We start from the raw sequence: 18486 nt of genomic DNA on the forward strand, positions 1-18486 counted from the left end.
ACCCTCATATCCTGTCCATATTTTATGACGACACTTGATGCTGCAAAAATGCAGTAATCAGTTTCTTCCTAAAATTCATAACCCTGTTCCACTAACATAATATGTCCTAAAATTTGTTTTTGCAAAACTTTTAGTTTCACCACAATTTTGAAAATGAATGCTACCGAATAATCTCTCCCAACTGGAATTTGGCAATCGGCATCCTCAGACTGAAAGTTCATTGTGACCCCTGTACCCCACTTGCGTTCTCCAACCCCCAACTCGACTCTCCCAGATGCTGCTGTCTGTGTTGCCTAGGCAACTACAAGGAAACCAACAAGAATTTTCGTTGTCAAACAAACTTCCCCCTATGCTTCCTTTGCAATTCTGCCTATCACTCGTAACAAATGAAACATGTCAAAGTTCTAAGAAAAGAGGAACCAAAATAAAAACTAAAATAGTGAGGTGCTTTCTGCACCGGAAAGATAAAAGTGAAAGAGGGTAAAGATCCATGAAATTGAGGGGTAAAAAAATCTAGATGGGTGGGGCAGTTACAGAGAAGAGGGGGGTGTCTCTGGCCAATGGCACTGAAGGAAAGCAGCTCTGTCAATGACATGGAGTTTGGTTTCCCCGCCCAGGCAGTAAAACAGTCTGCCTCAGTGACAGCTCAGACAATATGCTTGAGAAACACACAGGAGGAGTAAATCCTCAACAGTTCTCACACACACTCGTGCTGGAGATGGTTCACTGAGGACTCACCGCTCCTGTGTGGACACACCGATTCCTCTGAGTGGAAGCCAAACAAAGCCGCTTAAACATGGTGAGTACTGCAACACACAGCATCAGCTTCAAAATGTTTTACTTCAATGCAATGTTTTTCATCACAGCTCTGCTTTCATTCTGATTGACACACATGAATTCAGTATTTTAATTTTATACAACGATGCTTTTAGTATCCACCCTGTTGTTGGCCGTTGCTCAGCCAGAGAAGTGTCCATGTATGGACCACCTGCTTGGATTTCACTTTAACATGCGGTGTCAGCTACCACTTATTTCTACACACAGCCCCTCAGAGGCGCTCTACTGTAGGCTGTAACCTGAGAGGCCTGATCCTCAGTTTGAGCTGAGGGGAAACTTTACGAGCCTCATTAACACAGAAGCTTTCACAAGTGAGATTATCATCTCAAATAAATGGGATGTCTTTTTAGTTAATTATACTTTGATTTTTAGATGATTACATTTCACAGTAAAAACTATGATAATAATTTTGTAATAGAAAGTAATATTATAAGGCAATTCTATTTTATTTCTAAAGTAGTTGCCAAGTAGTAGCTTGATGATAATAGAAAATATTTGTAGGACTTAAAGGAGGATGAAATTTAACTTTATCAATTTTGATTCAGTGTCATGCAAAGGTAAAGGTGAAACTCTAATGGTAGCCTGTAGTATTTCCCATTTGTAAGCAATTTCGTGCATAAATATAACTATAATTGTTGCTACCCATTTACCATTGTTATTAAATAGATGGAAATTGCATTATAAATAAGTGGCATTACCTTAATATTACATCCCTCTGACAAAGTTATCACCATACCATTACATGTTACTGTGCTTAAGTGTCTTAAGTCTAACAATTTAACAGCAATATTGTTGTTAAATGATGGAGCACTACTACTACAACATTTATAGATATGAATTATTTCCTGTATTTCTATTATTTTTGATTTGTCATAGAACGTAGAGCAATCGAAAACAAAACAAATCAAATTTGATATCAGTGTTAATGATGCAGCTATTTTAAAGACATTAAAACATGGCTGCTCAGCTGAATGCCTCTGTTCCCTCAGCTCACTAACTGGAATGTCATGCAGCAAAAATGGTCTTAAATTTAAGAGTTGGACCACTCGACACCACTGTACTTGTGAATCTGTTTTGCAGGTTAACTTGGAAATCATCAGTGCGATGTGTTTGCGTCGTTTCATCTTTACAAGTCAGTGTTTGTCACAGGACTCCCAGAGTAACTCCAGCAGTAGCCAGCAGCAGATGGAGAAAACATTAGAGTTATCTCAGTCAGAGTGGGGGCCTACCAGGCCAAAGCAAGTCAATATTTGCTTTAAGGGTCTTTGTGTGGAAAATGCTTTCTAAAGCCTGAATGTGACTAATGTTTGAATGAAGCCTAATCTTCCCAGGACCTGTGTGTAAAGACAGGAAAAGGATATGTATCATCCTGATTTTTTTCCCATGCAAAGCAACTATATGACTGAGCTTTTCATATGCATTGCTTCTCCAAGAAAAATAAATACTGGGTCAGGTTGATGACTAAGTGTCAGCTTAAGCAATCTCACTTCCGTTCTTTAAGGTTATTTTGTGTGGGAATTTCTTTCTTTTTTTGAGTTCATTGAGAGCTATTTTTGGTTCTGCCATGTGTGCTGTTGATGTGAGTGTTTTTATCATCTGAGAGCAGGAGTCAGATAGTCATGAGGGCACACACACACACACACACAAATAAGAGAAGTGGCAGCATCCTCTTCACATCCCACTCACTTTACCTCAGAATTTAAGGGAAAGACGAGAATCTTAAATAAGATGATTATAATTCATGAGCGGAAAAGGCAGAGTCCCCCTTGTGGCAGGGTTAGGGGATTAGGACAAATTAAAAAACATAAATCTACATCAGGCATGACATTTCCTGAGACATGGATACATTTATAAGCTAATGAACGCAAGAACAAATCAATAATATGCAGTAATAACTTGCAGTAGTAGTATATATTTTTATTGTAACAGTAGAAAAAAAAGTTATTTGAAGGAACAAATCCACAGAGAATTAATTGTTTTCTGACCTCAGAAGTTTCCCTGAGTGCTGAGGAGCAATTTACCATCTTTTAACTCATTGAAATGTTCAACTTTACTATTCTCCTCACCACTGTTTCTCCAGCAGTAACACACACAGTTTCTCCCAGTGAACAAAGGCTAGGATTCAGGTTAAAACCTGCCCGCCACTGAACAACAGAAGCACAACATTTGTGAATAACTGCAGCACATACTGAATCATTTCTATTTAAGGTAATAACAGTAAATTTGGCGTTGCAGATTTATTTTCAGTCCTCAGAAAAATCAATTCCTATAGGTTTAAATATGCAAAATTCAAAACATAGTAATACAGGCGGTTTGTCTTTATATTGTGGTGTTCTCACGAAGAAGTTCCTCAGTTGCAATGAAATGAAATACAGAAGGACCCCCCCCCAAAAAGAAAGATCCTCATAATACTCATGCATCACATACACAATTTAACTGCTAATATTCACAACTGAAGGAGTATTCAGCACAGAAGTGAGAAAAGGCAGAAGCAGGACTGAGGAAATGTGAATATAAATAAGTGTGTGATAAGTTCCTGCCTCAGAGCAGTGAGCCTGCAGAACGCTCGTTATCTTCTGCTCCTCACATTGTCCGTCATTCACCCTTTGTGCTCGTTCTGTTAGCTGCTACACAGGCCAATACAAATACAAACGAAATGAGCAAATAGATTTGTACTTTTAAACATCTTTAGATAGCTGCACCGCTAATCTAGTTCACTAGATTCTCTTAGTACACTTCTTAAGACATAAGATCAATACCTCAGTAGTCTTCCATGTTTTTGTTGTCCTAACTCAACTCTTTTGCAGCTAAAATCTGACACAGTAATTATTTAGTCTTAACCTACCACCTTAATTCTGTTATATAAACCTAACTCAATGGTTTTGTAGCCCAGTAGATGTATTGTCAAAACTCAAAGAGGAACTTTGCATATATGGCTGTTTTTGTTTTTGTTTTGACTCCGAAGCTGTTGCATCACAGTAAAAATCCTGCATAGTTCCTCTTTAACCAAGTCGTTTTAGCCTAAATCTAACTAAATCTCTCCCCCTTAACTGTTGTTGTAATACCTTAACCAGCCGAAAGTCTGTCCCACATGTCATCCTACCTTATCCCTTAGGTCACATGTGTTCAGTTATATGGCATATTCAATTTTGTTCACAAGACCAATACTTGATAGCTAGAATCAGAGATCACATCCGTTTCCCTCGTTTACTTTCAAACTTCATAAAATCTGTTTCTGTACTTTCATGCTGCTGTGGTTGTAGCTGTTCATTTGGAATGTTGATTGGTCACTAAAGCTCTCATCCATTTTGTTTGTGTATAATATTTTGACATAGTTCTCACCAGTTCCAATACAGGAAATACCAGGGCAGCTCCAGCAAGTCAGTGTCACTGCCACAGAGCCTAAATCAGTCTCCCAGGCTTCTGCTTGAATTTATTTGGGTTGGAGACGCGGTTGACAAAGGTGATTTTTCCATGGACCACATCTGATCTTTTTCATATGGTAAAATTGATCATCCAGGAACAAGTTTTTCAATATGTTGAAAGACAAATTACTGGAATACCAAATGTCTCGTTTAGTGTTTTTCCCTCTGCCCCTGTCTCCTGTTGTTGTCTTTATCTAAGACACTGTGGGAAAGCCTTGAATGTCATATTCATGAGCAGACTTCCTGTCCCCATTTAAAAAATAAATAATTAAATAAATAAGAAAGATCATCTCAATATGTGGTTAATGAAGATTTTTCTAATTTCTAGTGAACGCTCAGTCCTGTGTGCGGGGCCTTACAGATGTCTGAATGTTTAATGGATGAGGTGCTGACCTGACCCTGGGGTCGTCCCCTTACTGTCGAGGGGCAAAAGGTCTCAGTGAACTAAAAGAGTGCAATTCCCACACTGGGAACTGCCTCCTGGTCTGGATTCTGTTTCAGCAGCTCTCTGGGACTGAACACTCTTTTATTATATTGACATAAGCATCACTGCATGTCTCTCCTCTGTTTTAAGGTGCAATAGGAGACATTTTTTGCTGTTACTACTATAAACATTCCCCATGATGCAAATGCAAGTGATCTGAGAATGAACTCCTAGAATCTTCCTGAAACCTTCCTGAAACCTTCCAATGAAAAAGAGTAGGTGGGACACAGGAAATAGTGTCAGAAGATGAAGACAACAGGAAGGAGTGGGGATATCAAAACAATGATGGCGATGTTTGTTTACCCTGAAACTGTTTCTCTCGTAAACACGGTCGCTCTCGTGAGAGTTTGATGTGTGCAGTCATTAAATGTGTCTTTTTGCTGAAACCAGTCGGTTAGTGTGTGCTCCAAGTCTTTTCAAAATCAGTAAGTGGACTGTGAAAGTTGTGCAGTGTGTCTCCGGCTTATGTTTCTCTGCATGTGGGTCCCTTTGGTGGAATGATTGCTGTTCTAGCATCTGTGACAACTGCCTAGGTTGCAAAGAAACCTACACAAAGGGAAAAGCAAAGGCAGTTGCATGATGATGGCATTAAAACTTGTGTCAACATCTGTGGAGCCTTTCAGAGATACAGAGATTGCTTTCAGTAGTGCTCATCTAATGGGAGAGACTCAAGACAGGGACTGCGATGCAAAAAATGTTAGAGTTTAACACCCCTTTAACAAGATGAGACTCCACATTTTTCTAGCAATGCTGCCTCCTGCAGCTTTAAATGAGGAAAAGCACAGTGAAATACCCGTTGAATGTCCATCAATGGCATCGATATAGTTTGAATTAAACACCCTTCATGACGACCTGATGAATGCTTGATGTCAAATAGCGTGAATAAGTCCACATGACGGTGTTGTGGAATTAACAATGCAACATTTTTAAAGGTCCAGTGTGTTAAGAATTGGTGACCTTTAGTGGTGAGACTGCAGATCGATACCGCTTACACCTCTCAGGCGCGTCAGGGAGCCACCTTTGCATATCAGGATGGATGTTCGTTGTTGCCGTCGTATGCTTCTGCGTCAAAATGCTCTGGGTGGTTTACACGAGATGGCAGTCTCCAACAAACAAGGTTCTTGCCTACAGTACCAACATACTTATAGATAGTATACTCCAGCAAACGTATACGGAACGCTGCTTTTGTCTCATTTATCCTGAATGATCCGTTTGAGAGGATAAATCACTCCTTTGGTTCAGTGTGGCTCACTGCCTCAAAGCATTATTTGCGTTGTGTCTGACGGACCGACGTTAGTTTGTGAACAGGATGGAGCAGAGAGAAGGGAGAGGCGAGGCAGCTGTGCAGTTAAAGTCCTGAAGGCCAGCTGTCAGAGGGGCTGATCAGCACAAGCAGGCGTATGCAGGAATCCAAAAGAGTCACAGCTGAATCTGACTTTGTTACTGTATTCAGGGATCAACACAGCCACAGAGTCAGGGGCACAAGTAAACACCGCTTGTGGTGGAAAGAACGGACGTCTTGTCAGAACAAGTGACGTGAATTCTCATGAATTGTTTTGGTTGAGCCGTGGTTTTAACAGTGGAATTTATTTTAGGTGACACGAAAAGAATCAGGTCACCAGTGGGCTTTGGTGAAACATGATATTTGTAGCCAAATGAAACAGGGGCAGGCATTTTACATTTACATTACATTTTATTATGGATGAAGAAAATGCAGCGCAAGTATGAAAGAAAAGCAGACTTTGTGGCGATGATGATGATGAAATCAGTTGATTGTGTCATCTTAGGATAGTGCCAAACGGATTATTCCAAAGAGAAACTAGAGCAACATAAATCTGGCTGGTGTGTGTTCGCTGACTGACATCTGAGCCTACGTAGTTTGCCTGCATGTCTGTAGCATGACCCAGAGGATTAGGCAGGGAGATTGTTGAGGCTTGGTGTGTGTGTGTGTGTGTGTGCTCCACAGGCCTGCATCCCAACAGGTGTTGAGCATGTTGGTGCTCTGATGGTGAAAGGGCTCTTTGTTGAGAATTTAGAGCCTGAGAGCTTCAGACACACACACAGACACACGCAGGCTTATCAGCTGTGGCTCGTGTGTTTGTTTGGCTAGGTTTCTGTCTGACTCAGTGCACCATCACTGCTATATTTGTATCTGTATACAGTATGTGTGTGTGTGTTACCTTTACATGCATCAGTAAAGGAAGGAACTTGTGCCATATTTTCAATGTGTTAAGAATATTCATGGGATGATACTTTGATTATAGATATAGGGCTTGGCTATGGTCTAAGGCTACAAGGCAACAATTAAGTATTTTGTTTTCTGGGTTTTTTTTTTATTCCAAATTTCAGGAACATTAATACAAACATATTTAAAGAATAAGAAAAACAACTGAGCAACAAAAAAACCTACATAAAACAGCAGACACTAAACAAAAACAACATGCCCTAAAAATACCATTCGAAAATCCAAAGCGCACAGCACAGATTGTCGCCCCTCTGGCACCATGAATACACAAGTAAAGGGGTGTGTGTGTGTGTGTGTGGTATTTTTTACCTCAAAAGTATAACCTTTATAAGATACTTTCTGCTTATATGAAAAACTAAAACTGATCCCAGGCAAGCAAGTATGACACAATTTAGCTGTGAGTAACTCAAAACACGTCATTAACTTGTGTGTTCATATCTCAGTATTTTTCTCAATGTTATAACATTATACAAACAAAACAACCGAGAAAATCATCATTAGTTACATCCCTGCCGTCCTCAAACACTTGGCTCTGTAGTTCAGTCATCATTGTGTAACTAACTCGGTTCATCCATTCATTGTCTACTGCTTTATTCTCCACGTGAGGTTTGGCACATGAAATAAGAACCAGTGTAATTATTTAAGGAGGCAACCATTCTGCCACTTCAGGGTCAAATCCATCTCCATCTGGTTGTCAGACTCTCTGCAAATGGGGGAAATAAGACGCTGCACTTTGACCCGGTGTTACACTCACGCTATGTGTTATTTTTATAAACACTGAACCACTTTGTTCCATTTCCATGTGTCGGCAACAGGCGGAGATTGAGAATGAAAGTGGAAAACTGTCACATGGTGAGAGGAGACAACAAGATGACAACAATGCATCATAAAAATGTTCTGTACATTAAATATTCACCAACTAACATAAGAGGGCGAGAGAGAGTGTGTGTTAGCTAATCTTGGCTGAAGTTCTCTGTGAAAAATATCCACACCGGAGTTCCAAGCCGTGTTATTGGGTGGATGGCAGTGGGTGGAGCATCATGTACTTGCTAGATTTGTCACCTGTCATGCCTCGCATTTATGTTTCTCAGGAATAATAATAATAAGAAGAAATCAAATGTCTGCACACTAAGTCAAACCACAGCGTGCCTGCTGGCTGTCATTTCTGCTCAGCCCCGTGGTTTTGTTGTAAAGGCCTGTTTCATCATTTACAGCGAGTTTCTCACACTAACAGCTAATACCACAGAGAGGAGGGTTTGTGGGTTTGTGGGTTGCTCGGATGGTGAAGGCTGCCTCAACACGTGGCAGAGGGTTTGCATGTGCAAATGTCAATGTATTTTTGGAGCGATGAGCGTGGATGCTTGTAGGCCTGCAAGAGGAAGCTTTGAGGAAACGTGTTTTTTTCATTTATCTCTTAATAGGAAGTGAAAATAAACAAAATGAGTTAATTCATAGCGTCAATTTTGAGTTTGTTTCATGGCCATGCTAACAATATCGGAAACATGGCGACGACTACTGTTGTCAAGTCTGATTAATGAAGTGGCTGAGCAATGTTTTCTTGTGATGCAGACATGCAACTTGTTGCAACATACAAGAGGAAATGTTGTCATCAAGCCTGCGTCAGCAAACAAAAGAGGCCTGCAATATTTAGAAACACTGTTCAGGTTTTGGTCAATTTCCTGCAATTTGCTACATTACGATCAGATAACTGTTGCTTATCAAGGTTCTTGATGTCAAGTATATAGTGTTTCTTTTGTCATGTTAAAGTTGCTGTCAGCAATGTCACCTTTCGACCTTCCTTCCTCCTTACCTCACTCACTGTTTTCACCACTAAACAAAATTCTCACCAGTGGGAGGACGTAAGATTTCTTGAGATGTTATGAGTCTACCAAGCAAAATACCGCCACAATGTTAAGTTTTTTTCCAGAAAATACATTCCTTACAAAACAAAATTCAAGAATGCAGATTAGGCGTCTGGGAATGTAATTTTTAGGTGACAAGTTTGGACAAGCAATAATGTGCTGTGGGATATTGGAAAAATATTACCCCGATTTTTACTGTCCTTCAAACTGATACATCATCCATGCAACTCAGTTTTTGGTTCACATAAATTCTGCTCCAGATATGCCTGTAGTTAGGTCCACACTAGCCCTGCTACTGGCTCTGTTTTTGTTTGAAAACTCAGGGGCTGCATATTAGTGTGGATGGGCAAAAACGGATACCTTTGTCACATGACCACCGACCCTGACGAAAACAAATGGCCCCAACCGTCTACTTAGCCTACTTGGACTATAAGACTCCCAGTTAATATTTCCATGTGTTTTGTTAACTTTGTGTTCCAGTGTGATCAATATCAGTCAAAATAAATAATTTTCCTTTCCAACACTATACATAGTTTTTTTTAGCTTTCTAGAACCATTACATTTGTCAGATTAAAGAGCTACTCAACACAGATTTTAACTACATTATTTAATTGACAGCAGTTTTAAAGTGACACATCTACATTGTGTTAGAACCTCCTGATTTATGCATGTATTTTTTTTCTCTCTTCTCTTTATTTTAGAACAAACTTGCCATAGCTCTGTATGACAACACGGCAGAGTGTGCAGATGAACTGGCTTTTAGAAAAGGTGACATTGTCTTGGTGGTGGACCAACACGTGGCTGGCACCAGTGGATGGTGGATGTGCTCTCTGTATGGACAGCACGGCCTGGCCCCTGCGAACAGACTGCAGATCCTTCCACAGACTGACACCAGTGCAGGCTCTGCATGCCACGCCACGGAAAATGCCAAGTCCACTGGTGATAAAGCTGATGATTGTATACAAAATATCTACCAGATCCCCATTGTGCCTCGAGCCCCCAGCAGTCCAGCTTATGAACGCATGGACATGATTTACAAGGTCCCGTCCACTCCCTTATCATCGTCAAGAAGTCCACTTTGTTCGAAACTGAAGCACAGCACAGAAGGACCCGAGAGAGACAAGGTACAAAAAGGTTTATTTGTTACAAGTGTGATGCAGTGTTTATGTTTGTTAATCTATTGCTCTCAGGTCAGAGTCAGTTATTTTCCTTGGGAAGTATTCACTCTCATGATTAGAGAGGTAAGCTGCTGGAGAAATGCAATGCTGTGAACTCCCTGCTGGCAAAAGAGCTTACAGATGGGGGACCAGGGGCCTCTCCATGGGGACAGGCATGCAGCACTGGGGTCTTTATGGGCCTGTAAAAGACAAACAGACACAGACTTCAGACATTTTTTAACTGCTAACAGCAGCACATGCCACCAGAGACCCCAGAAAGACAGAAGTGTCTGTACGGGTGCCTATGTGGCACAAAGTGAAGACAAACACCCAGATGTTCACCATTTCCTCCACTGCTCCAGGGGAAGTCCTCTTCCCTTCTACAGTAGCCACCTAATATTCAATGAGCAGCATGGTTTCTATTTAAGAGCTGCTTTAATTGGCCAAGTGTATGCGTAATGGGCTTCTGTGGCACTCTCATCAGGCTTCAGAGCAAAAACTGTCCCCATAAATGAATCGATGCAGAGGTCAGTGAGGTAGATGCTGCTTTGATCAAAGCAGCGATGCTGTCAGTCCTTACGTTACAGCCTCTCTGCTTTATCCACAGCGCTCTCCCTTTAACACGATGCCCAGTCGAAAGGGCGAGGTTTATGATGTCCCGAGCCAAGCAAGACGAGCTTCTCTCTTCACTGTAAGCTCCCAAAAACAATACACAACAAATATGCATCATAAGTAGAGAGTGTTTATAGATGTACTGTTCTGATATCGCCACTGATTTCTGTCACGATCCATTTGCAGGGATCAACACCAAGACACATGTCTCGAAAGAACTCACTGATTCAACTTTCAGAGCTGGAGAAGAAATTTGACCCTCCAGAGATTTCAAGGTGCAATAGTCCAGGAGACACTTATGTAAGTTTCAGACATTTTGATGGTTAAAAAATTATGAGTATAAAAACAAATTGTTCTGTATTTTATAAATATAAAGTTTCAGTATGCTTAAAACAAACCAACAGACACTGTGTGATGTTAAAAAGCACACGAGTCTGTGTCAATAAAGATGCGTTCAGGCACAGTATTGAGTGTAGGTCATCTGTGCTTTGGCAGCACTCAGAACCTAAGTCGCAGATCAACAAATCCCTGCAGCTATGCACATTAAATGAAGAAGACAGATTACAATTATGAAGCCAGACTTATTGTTTTGATGAAGTTTGATGGGTCTAACAGTTAAGTTCCACTTACGGAGGTCACTAAAATCAGAAGAATAAATATTTTTTTTAAGTAAAGTTAAATAAACTAAAATATTGAATCATGTGAAATGATATGGTAGAAATTGCTGAACTGAATTAAGTAAATTCAGCAAATTATTTAGCAGAGTTTGCTTGAGTAAGTTATGAGCCATCACACAGTCAGTGTAGACAGCTGCAGTTATTAGATTGTATATGTGTCACTTTCACAGAAGTGTAAAAAATGGAGGACCCAAATGCAGTTTCAAGGAAAAAAAAACAGAAAGTCTTTAATGAATTGAACTTACATTAGGCAAAAGGTAAAATTGAAAATGGAAGCAGATGAAAAGTAAAGTAAGGTGCTTCATTCCTGAGAACCTTAACCTGTGCAACAGCAATACTTACAACCTTGTTTTGTGCTCAGGTATATGCAGTTCCACCATCTTTGCCTCAGGACCCCAACTATGACATCCCCATTCCCTCGGCCAAAGAAGACCAACAGAAAATGATTGGTGGATGCAACACTCTTCCTAGCCCCCGCAAGCCTGAGTGGATCTATGATGTGCCAGTGGGTCCAGAGAAACCAAGTAACCCCCAAGGCTCCTATGACACCATGCCACACAGAGGTGTTTGTAGGCAGCTCCATGAAACTCTTCCATCTCATGCTTGGTCCATTCAAAGAGGCAGTCCAACGTCTTCAGTTTATGATATACCAAAATCCAGCTCTCTCGATGTCTCCACTTCACCCAAAGCTGTGTCAGTCCTCCCAACTTACGACAAACCCCCAACTCAGACACTTACAGAGGTTTATGCTGTCCCACCCAAAGAGGAACACTTTGCCCAAGTTCAAAGTGATCATGTGCCCCTAGAATACAGAGGTGACTCAAACAATGTTTATGAATTCAACAAGGTACAGCAGCAGTGGAGGAACTTTGTGGCCAGTGCGTCTTTCCGCAACCTTCCAGGAAGTGGAGAGTCATTGGTACAGGAGAACAGCGAGAGAGGTCGAATCCTGCGTCTTTCAGCAGCAGACAGTCAAAGAATCAGCACGGCCTCCAGCTCTTCCACCAGTTCTTGCGACTCCTTGGCTCTGAGCTCGTCCTCTCCTGAGCTCTTGCGAGAGGTCACGCTCAGCCAGGAAGAGGCCTGCCGCAGACTTCTGGACCTGCAGGAGTCCATTTGCAGGGCTGTACCCCGGCTTATGGAGTTTGTCAGCAGTCACTGGAGGAGCAAAGAACATCTTCAGAAACACATGAAGGAGATCCAGGAAGCATCAGAAGGAATTGCAACTTCTCTGACATGCTTCTTAAACTTTTCCCTGGATGTGAAGGGTAATGCACGCCGTTTGACTGATACCAATCTTCAGACGAGGCTCTATAAGCAGCTGTCAATCATTGAGGACTCCGGTGTGATACTACAACAAACAGTGAGTGCTCTGAGCATGGCTGGCTGGCCACTCAACACACTGTGCCAGGACCCAGGGCAAGTCCAGACACCTGACCAACTGGATCGCTTTGTTATGGTGGCGCGCACCATTCCAGAGGATGTCAAGCGTCTGGTTTCCATCGTCATTGCCAACAGCAAACTTCTGTTCAGAGCAGCACAGAAAGATTCAGAGACTCTCAACAGCACGGCTCAACCAGAAGCGAATGAAAGTCCTAACAGGGAAGGAGACTTAGAGGATGACAATGACTATGTAGAGCTACAGGTAAATGCTTTTATCCTACTTCTGCCTCTTATTCTGTGGTAGTTGGCATGTGTAATGTTGCATTACTGCCTCCTTTTTCCTCTTTCCTTTCTTTTCCACTTCATCCTCATATGAAATATAGGCTACTGTGGTAACAGAATGAGGTTGTATCTAAGAAAAAACAAAATGTACTCAGTATTGTAATGTTTTTGCTTTCCAGACCAAGAATGAATTTGAACAGCAACAAAACAAAATGCAGGGAGATCCTAAAGAAAAGGTCACCCCAGTCTTAAATAAGGTACAGGTGAGTTGACACTAGGTATGACCTCTTGCTCAAAGAGCAGGATGGACTTTTTTGACATTTCCTGTTGTCGTTATTGTTGCTATCTTCACCTCCTTTGCTCCATTTCTCCACTCCTCAGGCTGAGAACAAGCGTCATTCCTTGGAGTCCAGCTCTGGCACAGAAGAGCATCAAACACCGTCCCTGTCAGAACATTGTCGACTTTACTTTGGTGCTCTACAGAAGGCCATCTGCGGGTTTGTGGGAAGCCTTGAAGAGGGCCAGCCACCAGAGAAATTCATCTCTCAAAGTAAGCTGGTGATCATGGTTGGCCAGAGACTGGTGGACACCCTGTGTAGGGAGGCCCAGCGCAGTGGGTCCAACCAGAGCCTCCTGTGTAAGAGCAATCACCTGTGTTCTCTGCTGAAGCAGCTGGCTGTGGCCACCAAGAAGGCGGCACTGCACTTCCCGGAGAAGCAAGCGCTGCATGAGGCGCAAGAGTTTGCAAAGGAACTGGCCCAAAGAGCGCAGCACTTTCGGATATCACTTGACATCTAACATATACATATTTTCCTCTTCTACTTCTCCTCATAAGGTATTAGGAACAAAGAAGGAATATGTGACAAGAAGCATCCAGTATTGTTACATTGCAGATGCCAAATGCTGTAAAACACTGAAGAACAGCATTTGTCTGTACAGCAAAAGACATTATTTTATCAATCCTTTGTTTAGCTAACTATTTGATAACATTTATACTCAACTTCAGTCACCAAACCGGTCAGTGCTCTTTACCAAATATCATAATGGATGCAGGTGCGGGTTAAAGTATGGAGCTGTATATATATTTACTAAAATTAAACAATACTGTATTCAAGCATCTTTTTAAAATGCAATATAAACAAGTATGAAATATAATCAATTTTATATATTTTACAACAGTTTTATATTATATGAATATGGTTATCTATATGGATGTTTGTTTGTTCTTTGTTGTTACTTAATATAGTAAGATCTGTACTCTCCAGGATAATTTGAAATGTCTTCTTGTTTGTAAATATTCTAGTTAAAAAAAAGACAAAAATGTGTTATCCATTCCCAAACATTTCCTTAACAAAAGACAGATAACAGCAGATGGTGGATTTCTACTGAGATTTAAATTAAAAACTGAAAATGATTTGTTGTCAATGTCTATTTAAAGCATGCAAAATGCAGTTTTAATGATGTGTATCTGCGCATAAAAACTTGGTGTCCAATCTTCCTTCAAATCTTCAATGGAAATTGCATCATTTAGATCCAACTTCCAAATTTCCAGTTTGGTCTTGGGGGTCTTAGTAGAACCAGATGTTAGCTTGTCATAAATTATTAGTATTAAATCTCTATGCCCCAAAAAGATGAAACTCTGCTACTTTGTAATGATTTCTTTTTATGGAAATAACTTAGTATGTGTATTTTTTATGAAGAGATTGTTACTATTATTACTGGTATATTATTAATTGAATGTATAATCTTATATGGTGACTCACCACAGTTAATATGATCATATTGACCTTTCAGGGAGTCAAGAGGCTATCATTTGCTGTTGCTTACTCTTCCACACTCTAGATTAAAGCTGCAGTCAGTATGATTGCCAGTGAGAGATTGATGATTGTTGAATTTCGTTCAAAAGACAATAAAATACTAACATTTGGGATTAAAGCTTTTTGCCCTGAGTTCAAGAGTCTGACCCTGCCTCCATAGGTGGCGCTGTACCTCTCTATAAGCTAGTGTGGATTGAATCAGTTTCCTGTTGACATTTACCTCACAGAAAAGCAAACAGCAAATGATGAGATAGGATGTGGTGTGGTTCTGTATGCTCTACAGAACCACACCACATGCCATGCTCTACAAATTAGATCGAACTTGTGGTCACTGTGTTGTTCTAAGAAAGACGCCACTTAAGTTCATACGTCATCCCCTCCTACTTCTGGGTCAAAGAGCGGGGAGGAAATATTGGTGCATGGACAGAGTAATGAGTAATCAGACTATGAATCGCATTATCCAGGTATATTAGTCTGACTAAGACTGGCTCGATTTTAGTGGGACTAATGTGTTTACATGACATTATGAAAACTGAATTATCATCTTAGTCCGACTAAAATTGGATTTATACTATAAGCAGAGTATTAACTTAGAATTAAAAGTCATTCTTGACTTGGGGAAAAGCAATTTGACAAAATAATTCCTCCTCAAGATCCACTTAACTTGTGGTTTCAGCTGTATCTTGATGGCTCAGTAAATTAAAACCACATGAAATCCAAACAGTTTACAGATCCTGATTGTAACAGATCCTTTGGTTGGAATTGTTTTTGTCAAACTACTTCAGATGGTAAAACTACATTATTGGGACATTATTTCTCCTGACCAAAAGTCATGTGGCATTCAGTACAATGTGGGCTTTACAGACTGGTGCTAATCCCTGGGGTCAGTTGGAGCCTAGAAATTTATAATAAAATGCCTACATAAGCTGGGATCTGCAGTTGGAATGATGTAGACAGGAGGAAATGTAGAAGCCAATGTTTTTGTAGTTGAAGCCATACAAACAATACATGTGGTGCTTCATTTTTGACCATTCTTTTTCAATTTCAGCTTTTTAACCAACTAACCAAAAATAACGTCACACTAAATTACAGAGTCTTGTTCTCTGTGATGGAAATGACCCTCTTCCACTGTGCCGCCTACAAGTCAAGTCAGAGGTGAGTGTCATTAAAAAACAGGAAGTTGAGAGTTTCTGGAGCTTCAGTGTCATTTACTGAAAAACAACTTCCTGTCAGATAGTCTTTTTACCAGCCTCTGTTCTTGATTGCCAGTGCTCTTTATCTACTGCTCAAGCCACTTCCACACAGCTTGTACAGTGAAAACACATGCATGTGTGTCTGTGTATAATCCTATGAAAAATATGGAAGGTAAAATGGCAGCGTATTCAGAATCAGCTTTATTTTTCTTAAATATCAATATCAATAAAGTGAACGAAAACACAGAAATGCACAGGCAGTCAGCAGCCATTCGATATAAAAACATTAATTATATGAAATCAAAAATAGAATGTATCTTTTATTTAAAACATTGCAAATGAGGTCAGAATAAATACTGTACATATTTGCAGAGTAGTGTACTGATGGATGGTGGTGTTGGATCTCAGTATTGTGAACCATTTACCAGATGGCAGTGGCACAAACTGTGTGTTTCTGGGTGTGTGATGTCGCTGAGAATGCTTCTGGCTCTCTTCCTCAGTCTGTTGGCATATATGATGTCAAGGTGAGGAGGAGCTTATCCTGATGATCCGCTGTGCCTCCCTTCACCACCCTGTGCAGGTCCTTGCACTGAGCAGCTGTGCAACTGCCATACCACACTGTAATGCCACTGGATAAGAAGCACTCAATGGCAGACCTGCTGAGCAACAGTTTCTTTGACAGTTTCGTTGACCCTTTTTGACCAGGCATGAGCTGTTGGCAGTCGGTGTCAGCTTATCTGAAACATAGACTCTGAGGACCGTGATGGTCTACGTGTTCCACTGCTTCTCCGTGTATGCGGATGGGGAAGTGCTCAGTCACGTTTGCCCCCCAGAAGTCAATGATCATTTCTTTGGTCTTTGAGTTGAGGACCAGGTTGCAGTCAGATGTTTGACCTCTTGCTGGTATGCGTAAGAGTGTAAAACCCTTCCAGGCAAATTGTGTTTGTGATGTTGGGTTATATAAATAAAACTGACTTGACTTGACCACAGTGGTGTCATCTGGAAATTGTATTATGGAGGTGGAGATGTGGATGGGTGTACAGTCATGTATGAATAATGTGAAAAGGACTGGGCTTAGCACACAGCCCTGTGGGGGTGAAGTGTGTAAGTGTGATTGCCTTTTCTTACTTGTTGTGGTCTGTCTGTGAAAAAGCTTGATATCCAGGTGTAACTATGAGCAGTGTAAAAAAAAAAACTTAAGGCCATATTTTGAAGTGGGCTCAGTTCTATTGGAGATTGTTCTTACCATGGACTTCAAGTGTTTTCTCAGTGTGTGAACTGCTGGATTTTTTTTTCTTTTTCTCTATAATGTTGTAACACATTGCTACTGGATCTTGAAATGAATATATGTACAGATAGTATGTCAATCATTGTTCAAATGTACCTGAAGCAGAGCAATATTGGTGCACATGCACAACAAATGGAAATAAATCAAGAGTCATGACAGTGGTTTGAATTTTAAACAAGAGCTGAAACAATTTAACGATGAATCGATTATTAATTGATTACTAAATTAATCGACAACTATTTTGATAACCGATTAATCGGTTTAAAGCTTTTTCATGATTAAAACATGATTTCCGATTGTTTAAGCTTCTTAAATGTGAGTAATGCCTTTATTTCTTTGCTCCGGATAAAAAAAAAAAAAAGTTAATCATTTTGGTTTATGGACAAAACAAGACATATGAGAACATCATCATTTCCAGGTTTGACAAACACCGATCAAAATTTTTTGACCAAACGATTAATCGAGAAAATAATCAACAGATGAATTGATTATGAAAATAATCGTTAGTTGCAACCCTAGTTTAAACTGATCTTAATGATAGAAGACTGCTGCTTCCTCATACACACCATTCCTTACTGCATACTGCCCTCTAGGAGAACTTAACTGACATGAATTTACTGTCCAATACTGAAAACAACTGAGCCTTCCTTCCCAGGTCACTGTGAATTTATTAAATTGATGATTAATTGGTCCTTCAATTAAGAGCACATGCCATTATGTGTTTGTATATGCCTTAACAGCATAAGGTGTAACTACTGTCATAGAAAGGACTCACGTGCAGTGTAAATTTCAAAAATACACAATGCAATTTTACCAGTCAAAAATATATTTTTGCTACGTCACGTGAGTCACTTACATGTTGAACAACTATCAATGAATGTAGCACTGTAGGCGAACGTATGACGTTCTCTCTTTGCCAGGGGTCAACTTTGACCTCAGCACAAACCAGGAAATAAAACCCCAACGATTCAAAACAGTCAAGATGGTTCACGCCTCGCCTTTCGAAACTACAACTTCGGTAAAAATAAAAAGTCCGCTAAAGTTGTGTAGGCGGGTCAGTTTACAGATAAAAAAATACCGTTGCTAATTTGACGTGATAATACAATAACTGACATGCATTTATCTGAATGGTTCAAAAACTGTCCCTCACGGTCAATTATGCTTCAAATGGCAGCTAGAAGCAACGCGGAAGTACATACACAGGAGCGCTCTTGCTACGTCGCA

At 40.4% G+C, this 18486-nt stretch overlaps 1 protein-coding gene across 2 annotated transcripts; it reads left to right on the top strand.

Moving 5' to 3' along the window:
- Window positions 1–297: 297 nt before the first annotated feature.
- cass4 (Cas scaffold protein family member 4) lies at window positions 298–14378 on the top strand. Of its 2 annotated transcripts, none has more exons than XM_044015646.1 (7): window positions 298–799; window positions 9555–9977; window positions 10618–10701; window positions 10809–10922; window positions 11661–12944; window positions 13144–13221; window positions 13346–14378. In XM_044015646.1, exons 1-7 carry the CDS (start codon window positions 797–799, stop codon window positions 13760–13762), a joined length of 2403 nt encoding a protein of 800 aa, XP_043871581.1. In that variant the 5' UTR covers window positions 298–796; the 3' UTR covers window positions 13763–14378. The 2 variants fall into 2 exon arrangements, with proteins under 2 accessions (XP_043871581.1, XP_043871580.1); XM_044015645.1 differs by having other exon boundaries at window positions 301–799; window positions 13144–13227.
- Window positions 14379–18486: the final 4108 nt, after the last annotated feature.

The sequence above is a fragment of the Solea senegalensis genome, unplaced genomic scaffold (genome assembly GCF_019176455.1).
Source record: "Solea senegalensis isolate Sse05_10M unplaced genomic scaffold, IFAPA_SoseM_1 scf7180000013730, whole genome shotgun sequence".
Lineage (NCBI taxonomy): Eukaryota > Metazoa > Chordata > Actinopteri > Pleuronectiformes > Soleidae > Solea > Solea senegalensis.

What these genes read in the sequence shown, in the direction of transcription:
- cass4 (XM_044015645.1), top strand. An exon ending in AAGGACCCGAGAGAGACAAG is followed by an intron (nt 9,978 to 10,617) that starts GTACAAAAAGGT and finishes CTTTATCCACAG; the next exon opens with CGCTCTCCCTTTAACACGAT. An exon ending in ATAGTCCAGGAGACACTTAT is followed by an intron (nt 10,923 to 11,660) that starts GTAAGTTTCAGA and finishes TTTTGTGCTCAG; the next exon opens with GTATATGCAGTTCCACCATC.